This window comes from Eulemur rufifrons, chromosome 7, assembly GCF_041146395.1.
Source record: "Eulemur rufifrons isolate Redbay chromosome 7, OSU_ERuf_1, whole genome shotgun sequence".
In the NCBI taxonomy this organism is placed as follows: domain Eukaryota; kingdom Metazoa; phylum Chordata; class Mammalia; order Primates; family Lemuridae; genus Eulemur; species Eulemur rufifrons.
The window spans coordinates 13,997,221-14,010,759 of record NC_090989.1 but is presented as its reverse complement, the minus strand read 5'-3'; the positions used below and the strand labels follow the sequence as shown (position 1 = coordinate 14,010,759).

The following is a 13,539-nucleotide window of genomic DNA, read 5'->3' as shown; positions in this document are numbered from 1 at the left end:
CTAGTTAATATGGAATATAAATGAAAAACTTCAATAATACAATAAATACTAAATGTATTTTCAAAGAACAAAACGTGATATGGTTTATGATATGCATAACCTATTTGCTCATTAGCTGTAAGAAAAAGAAAAATCAGTCTGAAGAATATGTAACATCTGTTTTTTTCCCTGTATGCATAAGTGAAAGAAGTAACAATAGGATTTTTTAAGGGTTTATTATTTTTCTGTCTATTTATTATTGGATCAAAAGCAGATTTGCACCACTATTATTTTTTAGGAAGTTTTAACTCTTGATCCAAGTTTCTACTCATGTTGATGGATGGAAGATAAAAAGTGCTCTTACATTTTTCCTGGAAGTAAAGAACTCTTTTGTTATAAATTCAAAACACTTTCTCTCACCACAGATATAGATCAATATTACCTTAAACAGATTGAGGTTATGAGAATATTGATTATACTAAGAATATCAATGTCATAATAATTATAGTGATTACTACTTTTCAGCTCCATAGAAACTGTCCCTAGAGATAGTACCCAAAGGAGAGAAGAATGCTTCCTGTGAAATCCTGTTCTACTGGGTCAGTGTGTATAGCTCCACCTTCCCTAGAGTTACTTAGCTCTGTGTCCTCTGCTCAGCCCACTGTGTTAGTACACAGAACCCCCCAACAGCATCAATTGAAATAAGTCATGATGTATTTTTTTAACCCAGAATTGAATTTTTACATTGTTTCCTGGTTAGTTACATTCAGAAGCAGAGAAACTATTAATAAATATTGGTTGGCTCAATTCTCTGTATCAGAACAACAAAAAAAAAAAATGAAATACAAGTGTTAGTCTGAGAAAAGGGACCAATCTTCATAAAATCGGTTGTGATAATTTAACTCTTATTGTAACTATGGCCAGAACATTCACAACGGTTTATTTGAAAACATTCAAGGAGAACATACATAAAAAGAGAGTCTGCACAGTGTAGTCTCCATGTGAAATAAAAAACAATAGACTTTACAAATTAAATAAAAGCTCAACAATGAAATGTGCCCTGATTTATTTATGTATTTTCAAAGAAGAAAATAATGATATATATATAAATATCTCACTTTGATATACATACACACATCTATAAATACATATGTGTGTGTGTGTATATATATGTATATGATCAAGTATAAATTAGAAAATAATATCTTGAAATGCATGAACCAAAACAGCCGATTATTTTTTATTGGTTATTTTCCTGACTGAAAAAAATAGAAGAATGGTAACATCCTTTGGATACTGATTACCTTTGGAAACTGAGAAATGTATATTTCTTTTGACATTGTTGTTTTTGCTTAATTCAGTGGACTCAAAAACTTGGACAATTATTTCTTTGTTATTCTATTTTTGAGAAACTTCTACCAGAAGATGATGAGTTGATTATGAAGCCGAGATCCTGTGTTGATGTGTGAAATGGGGAAAATAAAGTCTTCTATTGGCCAAATGATAGTTTTTATTTGGAAATTAAGGATATTTTTTCTGTAAAGTCAAAAAAATTTTCTTCACTTAGATAAACAATAATTAAATAAATAATAGGCTATAATGAAATTTGATAATGTATTTTACTATGAATGTCATACACAATGCTTCTCAACCTAAAGACATTGATGATTGTTTTTATTTTTAGACTTAAGGGCATGTCCATTAGCTTTGGAACTATATTAACCTGAATGACTAACGGCAAAGTAATGGGACCACACAACTATATTTCACTGTACATCGTGACCTTATAACCCCCAAATAGGAACAACTGGAAGGATAGATGATTCCTGATGGTAGAGCAAATTTAACTTTGTGCCTTTCAAATAAAGACTTTGATCTTTTGATATAGACGTACATAAACAGATAACTATAGGTATATCTATATGAATAGATATGCATATGGAAAAAATCTAGGTGAAATCTAGATAAAGTTAACATTGAATTTAAGATTCTGAATTATCTATATTAGGACAGTAAATTGTTATAGAAATAGTGATTCTAAGAAAGGGAATCCTCCTTCAATCCCCAGAAACTGAGCAGAACGTTCAAAATACTCTCTTTGGCTGCATGCAGGGGGAAAGTTGACTGGGAAACGAGACTGCCTCATGGCACCTGCATTCGGGAGACCTTGGCCATAGACCTGATCCTGATTCTGCCAGTAGAGCTGCTATAACTTTTGAGAGTTGTTTATTTTTTTAACCTACAAGATGAGATGAATGTCACTGCTGTCATTTAATGTCTGTTCTAGTTCAGCAACTTTATAATACTACTATGTGACTAAATCAAGCGTGTTTAACCAATTTTGACAAATTTAAACAAAATATCTTAATTTTATATTGTTAGCTGAGTATATAATTTGATTTTAGGAAAAACACTAATTTTTTATGCTTTTTTTTCTTATTTCATCAATAAAATACCCACTCTTGCCTATTTGTTATCAGGAAAGAGGTTTAACTGAAATCAGCTTTGTAAGAAAGCTCTTTGGATTGAACTGTGCTTGTTATCAGCCTAAGCTAAAAAATAAATTAGTTCACGATAAAGACTTATTTTTTCCCTTGTTAAATTGCAGAATTTTCAATCTAATGATGATGGCGAATAAGAATGCCATATCATGCCATGGGAAAGTCAACTGAAAAAAAAAACTAAAATGTTTTAAGTTACATATTAGTTAACTTCATCTGAAAAAAATTCTACACCAATTCATTAGTGACTTATGGATTTCCTGTTCAATGAAAATGTCAAATGAAATAGTGTGCAGAAGAAAATGACAGGGTGAGATTATACAAAATACAAAAATTCTTAGAAAGAAGGTGTACTTGAGTAATTAGCCTAGTGATATGGCTTCATCTGTTATCATTTGCTTGCTCTTATAATAAAAAAGCCAGACAAACACATGTTGAAAGTATAGAAGTATTCATGATGCATTTCTAGGGAATTGAGACATGGGACTTGATTTAAATGAAACATATATGTTTGATATATAAATATATGCATATGTTAAGTTGGCATTGCTTTGTTTTTAACTTAAATATGCATATTACCTAAATAAAAGCAAAAGATTAAAGAATATATCAAATTAATAATCCTTTTGAAGCTCTTATTTTCATTTCAATCTAGAATCATTATTATTTGAAACTATCTATTTATTTGTCTTATCTGCATGCATGTTTGTGAGGTGTATGAAAAAAAATAGATTCTCAGTCCAGGAGATATCTTCCCTCATTGACAATTGAGTAGAAGGTAACCATCATCCTTACGCATAACTGAGTTTCATGAACGAAACAGAAACCAGATTGTGTTCTCAAATTAGGATGTTTTATTAAAGATAAACATATAATTAGTTATAAAAAACAAATGTAGAGGATACTAGGAGATGGAGATATGAGTATACCTTGAAAAATTATCTGAAATTCTGAGATGCTAAATTCTTTTGTGCAAATAAATCTCAGTTGTCCAATGATTTAAATCAGCTTTGGAAAGTCCTCTTAGAATTTCAGACATTGGGTTTCAGACAATAGTTTAGTAGAAGCCCGAGAATCCATATCCTCCATAGCATGATGGGACGCAGCCATATCCATAGCCTCCATATCGACAGCCATAGCCCAGCCTGCGGAAGCTGCCACATCCACAGCCATAGCCATAGCCCAGGCCACCGAAGCTTCCACAGCCATAGCCCAGGCCTCCGTAGTAGCTGCCATAGTAGCTCTTGGTGTCAGGGGTGGTGACTTTGGTTTGCTATCCAAGGCAAGATCCCAGTGTAAATATCAACATGTGTAGAGGGAGGCTTACATATCCTGGTCAGAGCATGTAATAAATCACATGTATTCCCTCCTTTTGTGCTATTCATTTTATTACAGTTACTTAGCAAAGCTCATTCATTGTCCCCTGACACGGGGAGAGGCCCTCACATTCATTAAGCTTTTGAGCTTGCTTTCTTGCCAAGTTAGACAGCCCTTAAAAATTATTGCATCATTTAATGAGAAGGAATTGCTGTATCTTCAAAGTCTGGACATACCAGACCACAAATAGAATTCTTCATAGCCAAGCATGTTATAACAATCATATTTGATACTCTTGCATGCTTCAGTTAAATATTTCTTCATATCTGATTTTTCCTTGAATTGGTAACCTCACGAATTTAATAAAAATTAAAGAAATGAGTGAAATTCAAAGCTCTAGAATCTATCATATCCTTTTAAAGTATCTTACTTTTCATCCTAAAAAGTGAATTATCTATCTCCTTTGGAAATAAGGAAACAGAAACATCTGAAAGCCAAGAGGCATCAACTCAGCTGTTGTAAACACCAGTAAAGAACTCTAGAAACAAAAAAGTCTATTTTTTCTTTAATTTTAGAACATTGATAATCATAACTACTATTTTTCTTTGCATATTACTTTGCAAAATAAAAAAAATTATTAATTGACATGCCAATATCAATAAATAATTATAAACTAAAATCTATAGTTTACCTTAGAATTCACTCTTTGTGTTATATAGTTCTATGGACTTTATCAGCCATGAGACAAAACTGTTCAGAAACTGAGGTCAAACAGAGTACTCAAAAATTATTTCAGAAGCAGCTTAGAAACTGACCAGAAGTTCTCTTCCCAAATCCTGACCCTTTTCTCTAATATTATATCTACCCAAGAAGCTTCCAAAAATGTACATTGCATCTTTCTCTCTGTCTTTACAATTTCCTTACCTACACATATGATATCTTATAAATTTTTTTTAATTAACAGATTTTTTTAGAATAGTTTTACAGTTTCCCCTATTATTAACATCTTGCATTAGTTTTGTTTATTTATTAACACTGATGAACCAATATTGGTACATTATTATTATATCACATTATGTATTGTATTACTAAAGTTTATAGTTTCATTAGGGTTCACTCTTTGTATTGTACAGTTCTATAAGTTTTGAGAAATTCATGAAGTCATGTATCCAGATTTACTCTATTATACAGAATAGTTTCACTGCCCTAAAAATCTCCCTGTGCTTCACCTACTCTTTCCTTACTTCTCCCAGACTCCTAGAAACCACTGATCCCTTTATTGTCTCTAGAGTTTTCTTTCTCCAGAGTGTCATAGAATTTGAATCATACAGTATTGTGGCCTTTTCTCATTGACTTCTTATTGCTTTGCAATTGCAATATGCTTTTAAGATTCCTTTGTTTTTTCCTTAATAGTTCGTTTCTTTTTTATCACTTGCTAATATTCCATTGTGAATGCACAGAATGTTTGTCCAGTAATTTATTGAAGGACATGTCGATTGCTTCTACATTTTCGTAATTACAAATAAGACTTCTATAAACATTTGTTTTCAGTTTATTGTGTGGACATAAGTTTTCAACTCATTTGGGTAAATACCAAGGAATACAATTGCTGGGCTGTGTGGTAAAATTATGTTTAGCTTTGTAAGAAACTGCTCTTCCAAAGTTGATGTACCATTTTGCATTTGCATCAGCAATGAATGAGAGTTCATTTGCTCCGTATACACACCAGTATTTGTTGTTGTCAGTGTTTTGAATTTCAGTCATTCTAGCAGGAATGTTAAAATCTTTTTAAAAATAGTATTCAGCCTCTGTCCTCCCATTACTCATTAGGCTATGGTTGCTAGGTGAAATTGTGAAATAGGCAAGTTTTCTTTTTGGCACCATCAAGTTTTATTCAATCTATAATTAATTCCTTTGTCTTGTATCTTCACTTTTACCACAACAGCTTCAGACGTGTTCTCTTTGCCTATCCTGTGATTTTTTAAAAAAGTTTTCTTCTCAGGAAATAACATACTAGTCTACTAAGCTGTTAAATGTTCAAGGTATTAGATATAAAGAGATAATTTAAATTCAAGGGCTCTATGAAATTCAAAAAGATAATCATTAACATTAGAAATGTTTTCAGAATCTCCACAACATAGGTATGATACTAAAAGATAACGGGTAGAAAACACTAACTGAGGATAAAAGTTCCTCAGCTGATTCTAAGCAGTTAGTGACTTACAGCCAAAGCTGACTCCATATGTGGTTAAGTTCCTTAAGTTGTGCCCTTAACTTTAACCTTGAACTTTTTTCTTTCTTTCTTTCCTTTTTTCCACATTGTTCTTTTCTTTTTTGCTTTTTTCTTTTTTTTTTTTTTGCTTTTTTCTTCTTTTTCTTTTTTTTTCTTTTTTTTCTTTTTTTCTTTTTTTTTCTTTTTTTTTCTTTTTTTTTCTTTTCTTTTCTTTTATTTTTTATTTCAGCTTATTATGGGGGGTACAAAAGTTCAGGTTACATACGTTGCCCATGTACCGCCTATCACCCCAAGTCAGAGCTCCAGGGGTGTCCATTCCCCAGACAGTGCGCATTGTACTCATCATGTAGGTATACACCCATCCCCTCCTCACACTACCCCCTCCCCGAGTCAGCACCTTCAAGCGTGACCATTCCCCAGACGGTGCGCAAGGCACTCATCATGTAGGCATACACCCATCCCCTCCCCTCTCCCCCACCTCAGTCTGATATCCGATTGGTATCATTCCCAGATGTGAATTTAGGTGATGATCAGGGAAATCAATTTTCTGGTGAGTACATGTGATGTTTATTTTTCCATTCTTGGGATACTTCACTTAATATAATGGGTTCCAACTCTCTCCAGGAGAATCAAAGAGATGTTGTATCACTGTTATTTCTTATAGCTGAGTAATACTCCATGGTATACATATACCGTAATTTACTAATCCAATCATGAATTGATGGGCATTTGAGTTGTTTCCACATCTTTGCGATTGTGAATTGTGCTGCTATAAACATTCGGGTACAGGTGTCTTTGTCATAGAATGACTTATGTTCCTTTGGGTAGATGCCCAATAATGGGATTGCTGGATCGAATGGTAGGTCTATTTGAATCTGTTTAAGGTATCTCCATAATGCTTTCCACAGGGGTTGCACTAGTTTGCAGTCCCACCAGCAGTGTATGAGTGTTCCTGTCTCTCCACATCCATGCCAACATGTGTTGTTTTGGGACTTTTTGATAAAGGCCATTCTCACTGGGCTTAAGTGATATCTCATTGTGGTTTTGATTTGCATTTCTCTGATGATTAGGGACATTGAGCATTTTTTCATATGTTTGTTAGCCATTCTTGTATCTTCTTTTGAAAAATTTCTATTCATGTTGTTTGCCCACTTCTTGATAGGGTTGTTTGATTTTTTTCTTGCTGATTTTCCTGAGTTCTAAATAGATTCTTGTTATCAGTCCTTTATCTGATGTGTAGTATGCGAAAATTTTTTCCCATTCTGTAGGTGGTCTGTTTATTCTCATGACTGTTTCTTTGGCTGTGCAGAAGCTTTTAAATTTAATCAGGTCCCATTCATTTATTTTTGTTGTTGCTGTGGTTGCCTTAGGGGTCTTCTTCATAAATTCTTTCCCTAGGCCAATGTCTGTAAGAGTCTTTCCTACATTTTCTTCTAGAATTCTAATCGTTTTACATGTAAGGTTTAAGTCTGTTATCCACCGTGATTTGATTTTTGTGAGAGGTGAAAGCTGTGGGTCCTGTTTCAGTCTTCTACATGTGGCTATCCAATTTTCCCAGCACCATATGACCAGAAATATAGTCACTTATTTTTAGTGTTCAATAAGAAATTTTCAAATGGTGCATTTTCACAACTGGATTTGTTTACCTCTGTGCAATAACTAACATATAGTAGCAACACAATAAATAATTGTTGAATGGATGGATGAATTCTGAAGTCTTTAAAGGTAAGTATCCTGCCTCTCACCAGGTATGGCTAATTCTCTGCATCTGAACAATAAGGATTTAAAGAGGAAGTGAGCTCCCAGGGCTTATGACTTCAGAAAAACATATAACCTTCATTTTATTTCATTTGTATTAACTCTTTTCTTTGAAGCATAAGGTATGCTATAATGAATTATATCACAATATAAATTTAACATTCAATGCATTTTTGTATATATGCACACACTACCTATATACCAACCATATCCTAATATCCAAAATGTTTCCATTGCTTGTTTTTGGTTAACATCATTCTCTAGAGCAGGAGTCCCCAACCTATGGTGAGTTGTACAATTATCTCATTATATAGTATAATATAATAATAATAGAAATAAAGTGCACAACAAATGTTATGCACTTGAATCATCCCGAAATCACCTCCCCACCACCCACCCTGGTCTGTGGAAAAATTGTCTTCCATGAAAACAGTCCCTGATGCCAAAAAGTTTGGAGACCGCTGCAGAGATAACCATAATTATAGCTTCAGAAGATCTTGTCTACTGTTTTCCAAATGTTTTTTAAATTTACAGTCTCATCAGCAATGTAAGAGAATTCCAGTTACTCCACATCTTTGACAACACTTCATTTTCAGACCATTTAATTTTGACCATTCTTGTGGGCATGTAGTAATATTTGACTCTTGTTTTAATTTGGTTTTTACCTGATGAGTAATAATTTTATGCACCATCTTATATGCTTGTTGGTCATTTTGACATCTTCTTTTTTGAAATGCCTGCTCAAGTATTTTCTCCATTTTTAAGTGGGTTTGTAATATTCTAGAATTAATTTGTAGGAACTCTTTACATACTTGGGTACAGATATTTTGTCAAATCTTTGTTTTGAAAATATTTTCTACCAGCATATGGTTTGTTTTTCACTTTAAAATGTTGTCTTTATAATGAACAGAATTTCTTAATATAATAAGATCCAATTTATTCATATTTTTATTTTATGATTAATGCTTTTATTTTTGTCCCCATTAAGAAACTTTTGACTATCTCCCATCCTATTCTTCATTTCTTTGGTCCCTTTTGAATTTGTTCCATTTTTATAGTGCATTCTAAATTGAAAGACAGTTGTTCATTTGAATATTTAATTCTCATTAACTCAACTGGAAGATATAAAATTGCACATAAACAGGTTTAATGATGTCACACTGCCTGTTTTGTTTTACCAGATCATTCTTCTGTTGCGGGAATGAAGTTCCTACAATGCATTTTCCCTAGACCAGGTGACAGCTTTTCCTCAGGAGGAAGTTTATTCTGAAACTGTTCTCTTCATTTCAGCACAAATCAATTACAATCCAACAACTAGAGATATAATAATATGATAAAACTGCGTTAAACTGTGAGTGTTACTTTCTTCACATAGTTATAATGATTGTTCTTCTTTTGATATGCAAAGTCTTTCTTCACACTGTTATGCCATTAACCATTTAGGGGATAAAATGGTTATTTGAAATCCTGTTTTACTCAGTCAAACTAAATAGTATAAAACTCCAGTGGTAACACCAAGATATATCCACCCAGCTCCATTTACTGTGAAAGTACGACACCACACTTGAATTGAGTGAAATAATTGGTCATAGTATCTGGCTGAACAAATTCATCCATATGTTCAGTAAACAAGTCTGAGTTTTTAGAATATGTTATCATAATTCTTTTAAAAATAGATTTTGGATTTGGCACTATGTACTAGTTTTTTAATACAGATAAAGCTAAATTAAAAGTGATTAAGTTCAAGATTCTACAACAGGATATTTAAAAATCTAAATAAATAGAGGTGGTTGTTCAGCCATCATAATTAAACTCTTTAGAGATACATGATCAGAACTTTCCAAATGTTTCCTATGACAGCAAACAGAATAGTAGGGTTTTTTTTTTTTTTTTTTTTTGTATTTTGTTAGTGAGCATGGGGAAGTAGAATGCCTGGTATTCAGTAAAACTGGATTCTAGTCTGGGCTTTACTGCTCATTGCATTTTTGATCCTTGGCAAATCATTTCACTTTTTGGAGGTTCTTTCTCAATCAAGGTAGTATTAGGGTAAGCACTGTGTAAACTTTATAGCACTCCTGCCAGCTACACAATCCTATCATATTATTCCCCTGGTATTATTAAATTTGATAAACTCAAACAAAAGACATCCACCTTCTTTTCAGTACTGAAAAATATTACACTTTTTGAAAAACAGTAATACTTTATTACATATTTTTCTCAGGCAAATACTTATTTGAATTACCAACAAGAAAAAGCCCACTATTGCTGGTTGGTTGTTAAATGAAGGTTAACATTACAAGAGACTTGGTTAGGGTCTATGAAGCTGCAGGTTAGCCATGCCCTTCAATATGAATGACTTCACCTGTGATGACAATGATTTTTAAGTTTTCTCAGTGAATTGCAGAATATTTCAATGTGCTGATAATATTGAACAACAACATAGTGTCATACCATGGTTGACCAGGAAGAAAAGATTCACAAAAAGAAGTTCATTTTCAGTGTATATTCAGAGATATTTTTGTTTTACCAGTACTTTTCTTATCATTAAAGGGGCCAAATAAACATAAATTTTGAACAACACATAAAAGTACTTATTCTTCCTGTTGGTCTCAATTTAGATATGATAGTTTATACAGCTGATATTTTAATGCTGAATTTAAATACCAATGTTATCTAACTAAAAGATTGAAATGAAAAAGATATGGTTGATGTGGTCTAGTGTTAGGAAGAAAGAAGCTTCTTTTAAATTGAGTGTTATGTTTTTGTCTGCTTAGTCAGAGATCAGATGACAATATAAGGATGGTTTTATACCTGGATCCTCAGTTCTCTTCCTTTAGTCAAAGCAGACAAAAACATACACTGGGGAAAAGAATCCCTATTCAATAAAAGGCATTGGGAAAATCAGATAGTCACATGTTGAAGACTTAAATAGGATCTTCACCTCTCACCTCTCACAAAAATCAACTTACAATGGATAACAGACTTAAAATGTAAGGCAGAAAACAATAAGAATTCTAGAAGAAAATGTTGGAAAAACTCTTATAGACATCAGCCTAGGCAAAGAATTTAGGAGGAAGACCCTAAAAGCAATCACAGCAACCACAAATATAAATAAATGGAAGCTGATCAAATTAAAAAGCTTCTACTCAGCCAAGGAAACTATCAGTAGAGTGAACAGACAACACACAGAATGGGAGAAAATATTTGCATGTTACACATCTGATAAAGGGCTGATAAGTAGAATCTATATAGAACTCAAGAAAATCAGCAAGAAAAAATCAAACAACCATATCAAAAAGTGGGCAAGGGACAAGAACATAAACTTTTCAAAAAAAGACAGACTAATGGTCAACAAACATGAAAAATTGCTAAACATCTCTAATCATCAAGGAAATGCCAATCAAAACCACAATGAAATATCATTTAACTCCAGTGAGAATGGCTTTTATCAAAAAGTCCCAAAACAATAAATGTTGGCATGGATGTGGAGAAAGAGGAACATTCATACACTGCTGGTGGGACTGCAAACTAGTCAACCTTTATGGAAAGTAGTATGGAGATACCTGAAAGAACTAAAAGTAGAACTACCATTTGATCCAGCAATCCCATTACTGGGTATTTACCCAAAGGAAGAAAAGATGTTCTATAAAAAAGACATCTGCACTTGAATGTTTATAGCAGCACAATTCACAATTGCAAAGATGTGGAAACAACCCAAGTGCCCATCAAGACATGAGTGGATTAGCAAAGTCTGATATATGTATATCATGGAGTACTACTCAGCCACAAAAAACCAGTGGTAAACTAACACCTCTTGTATTATACTGGATGGAGCTGGAGCCCATTCTTCTAAGTGAAGTATCACAAGAATGGAAAAACAAGCACCACAGGTACTCACCATCAAATTGGCACTAATTGATCAACACTTACGTGCACATATGGAAGTAACATTCATAGGACATAAGGTAGGTGGTTGGGGGGAGAGGGGATGGGTAAATTCACACCTAATGGGTACAATGCACACTTTCTGGGGGATGGGCATGCTTGTAGCTTTGACTCGGGCAGTGAAAAGGTAATATATGCAACCAAAGTGTTTGTACCCCTGTAATATTCTGAAATTAAATAAATAAATAAAGAGAGTGTTATGGCTTACATATGTGTATGTATGTACAATTGACAATTGAACAACATGGGCTTTAACTGAGGGGGTTCACTTATACCTGACTTTTCTTCCACTTCTATCACCACTGACACAGCAAGACCTACCCTGTCTCCTTCCTCCTTCTTCTCAGCCTTCTCAATGTGAAGACTGTAAGGATAAAGACCTTTATAATGATCTACTTCCACTTAATAAACAAGTAAATATGTTTTTCCTTTCTTATGATTTTCTTAATAAAATTTTCTTTTCTCTGGCTTATTTTATTGTAAAAATACATGTAACATACAAAATATATGTTAATTGACTGTGTTGTCAGTGAGGCTTCCAGTCATTAGTAGGTTATTAGTGGTTGAGTTTTTGGATAGTCAAAAGTTATATGTAACCCCTATCTCTACAGAAAATGGAAAAATTAGCCAGGTATGGTGGCACATGCTTGTAGTTCCAGTTACTCAGGAAGTTGAGGCAGGAGGACACTTGAGCCCAGCAGTTTGAAGTAGCAGCGAGCTATAATGATGGCACTGCACTCCAGCCCTGTTTCAAAAAAAAAAAAAAAAAAAAGAAGAAGATATATGTGGATTTTTCAACTGCATGGGGTTTGGTGCCCCTAAACCCCATATGCCCATGTTGTTCAAGGGTCAAATGTATACACACACACACACACACACGCACGCACACACAAATACAGCTATATGGGTAGGTGAATGTATACACATAATTATTTCATTATATATGGCATATAGCACATATAGTAGCTTATTTTCTTCATTGTCAATTAAAAATGATCACTTTGACATTTTGAGTTAAATAAAAAGTAAAAGCCATGTATGTTGTTTTAAGTTAGGAAAATTTATTGTATGAGGAACATAGTAATCTCACAGCCATAAAAGCACAAATAAGAGACATCAGGAGATATGAAGCAAATAATTGTGGAATGATTAATATTCTTAAAATCTTAAATGCTAAATGCTCTTGATCTTGGCTTGGTCCAGGGTGATCTTTTTGTTTGAATTATTGCAGTTAAATTTGGGTAATCTTCTCATGGCCTCAGATATTAGGTTCCCAAGGCAGGGTATTCAGTAAAAGCTAGAGAATCCATATCCTCCATAGCAGGATGGGCGGCAGCAGCCGTATCCGTAACCTCCAAACCCAGAGCCGAACCCGTAGCCTCCATAGCCACAGCCGTAGCCCAGCCTGCGGAAGTTGCCACATCCACAGCCATAGCCATAGCCCAGGCCACCGAAGCCTCCATAGCCGTAGCCTAGGCCTCCGTAGTAGCCTCCGTAGTAGCTCATGGTGTCAGGGATAGTGAGTTGGTTTGCTGTTCAAGGCAAGATCTTGAATATGCATGGCAGCTTGGACAGAGAATGCTTATATACCCTGGTCAGAGCATGATTTATCACATGTATAGCCTCCTGATTTATCACATGCGTACCTGATTTATCACGTGTATACCCTCCCTTTGTGTTATTCTTTGTATTACCTTTCATGTTACAACTCATTAATTTACTGTCTCCTGAGGGCCTCACTCTCATTAAAATATTTCAGCTTACTTAATGCCCTATTTAGGATGCCCACGAACTTATTGCTTTGCT

At 33.9% G+C, this 13,539-nt stretch overlaps 2 protein-coding genes across 2 annotated transcripts; both read right to left on the bottom strand.

Annotated features, from left to right (window-relative positions):
* Positions 1–3,537: 3,537 nt before the first annotated feature.
* On the bottom strand, positions 3,538–6,039 carry LOC138385685 (keratin-associated protein 19-7-like). The gene is made up of 2 exons (XM_069471943.1): positions 6,022–6,039; positions 3,538–3,753 (listed from the first exon to the last, which is right to left on the bottom strand). The coding sequence occupies exons 1-2, from the start codon at positions 6,037–6,039 to the stop codon at positions 3,538–3,540; spliced, it is 234 nt and encodes a 77-aa protein (XP_069328044.1).
* Positions 6,040–13,020: 6,981 nt separating this feature from the next.
* Positions 13,021–13,239, bottom strand: LOC138386132 (keratin-associated protein 19-5). Its single transcript, XM_069472378.1, has one exon. The coding sequence runs from the start codon at positions 13,237–13,239 to the stop codon at positions 13,021–13,023; it is 219 nt and encodes a 72-aa protein (XP_069328479.1).
* Between the last annotated feature and the right edge of the window lie 300 nt (positions 13,240–13,539).

Bases quoted from the DNA above. Each gene is read 5' to 3' on its own strand.
- LOC138386132 (XM_069472378.1), bottom strand. From the start codon at position 13,239: ATGAGCTACTACGGAGGCTACTACGGAGGCCTAGGCTACGGCTATGGA.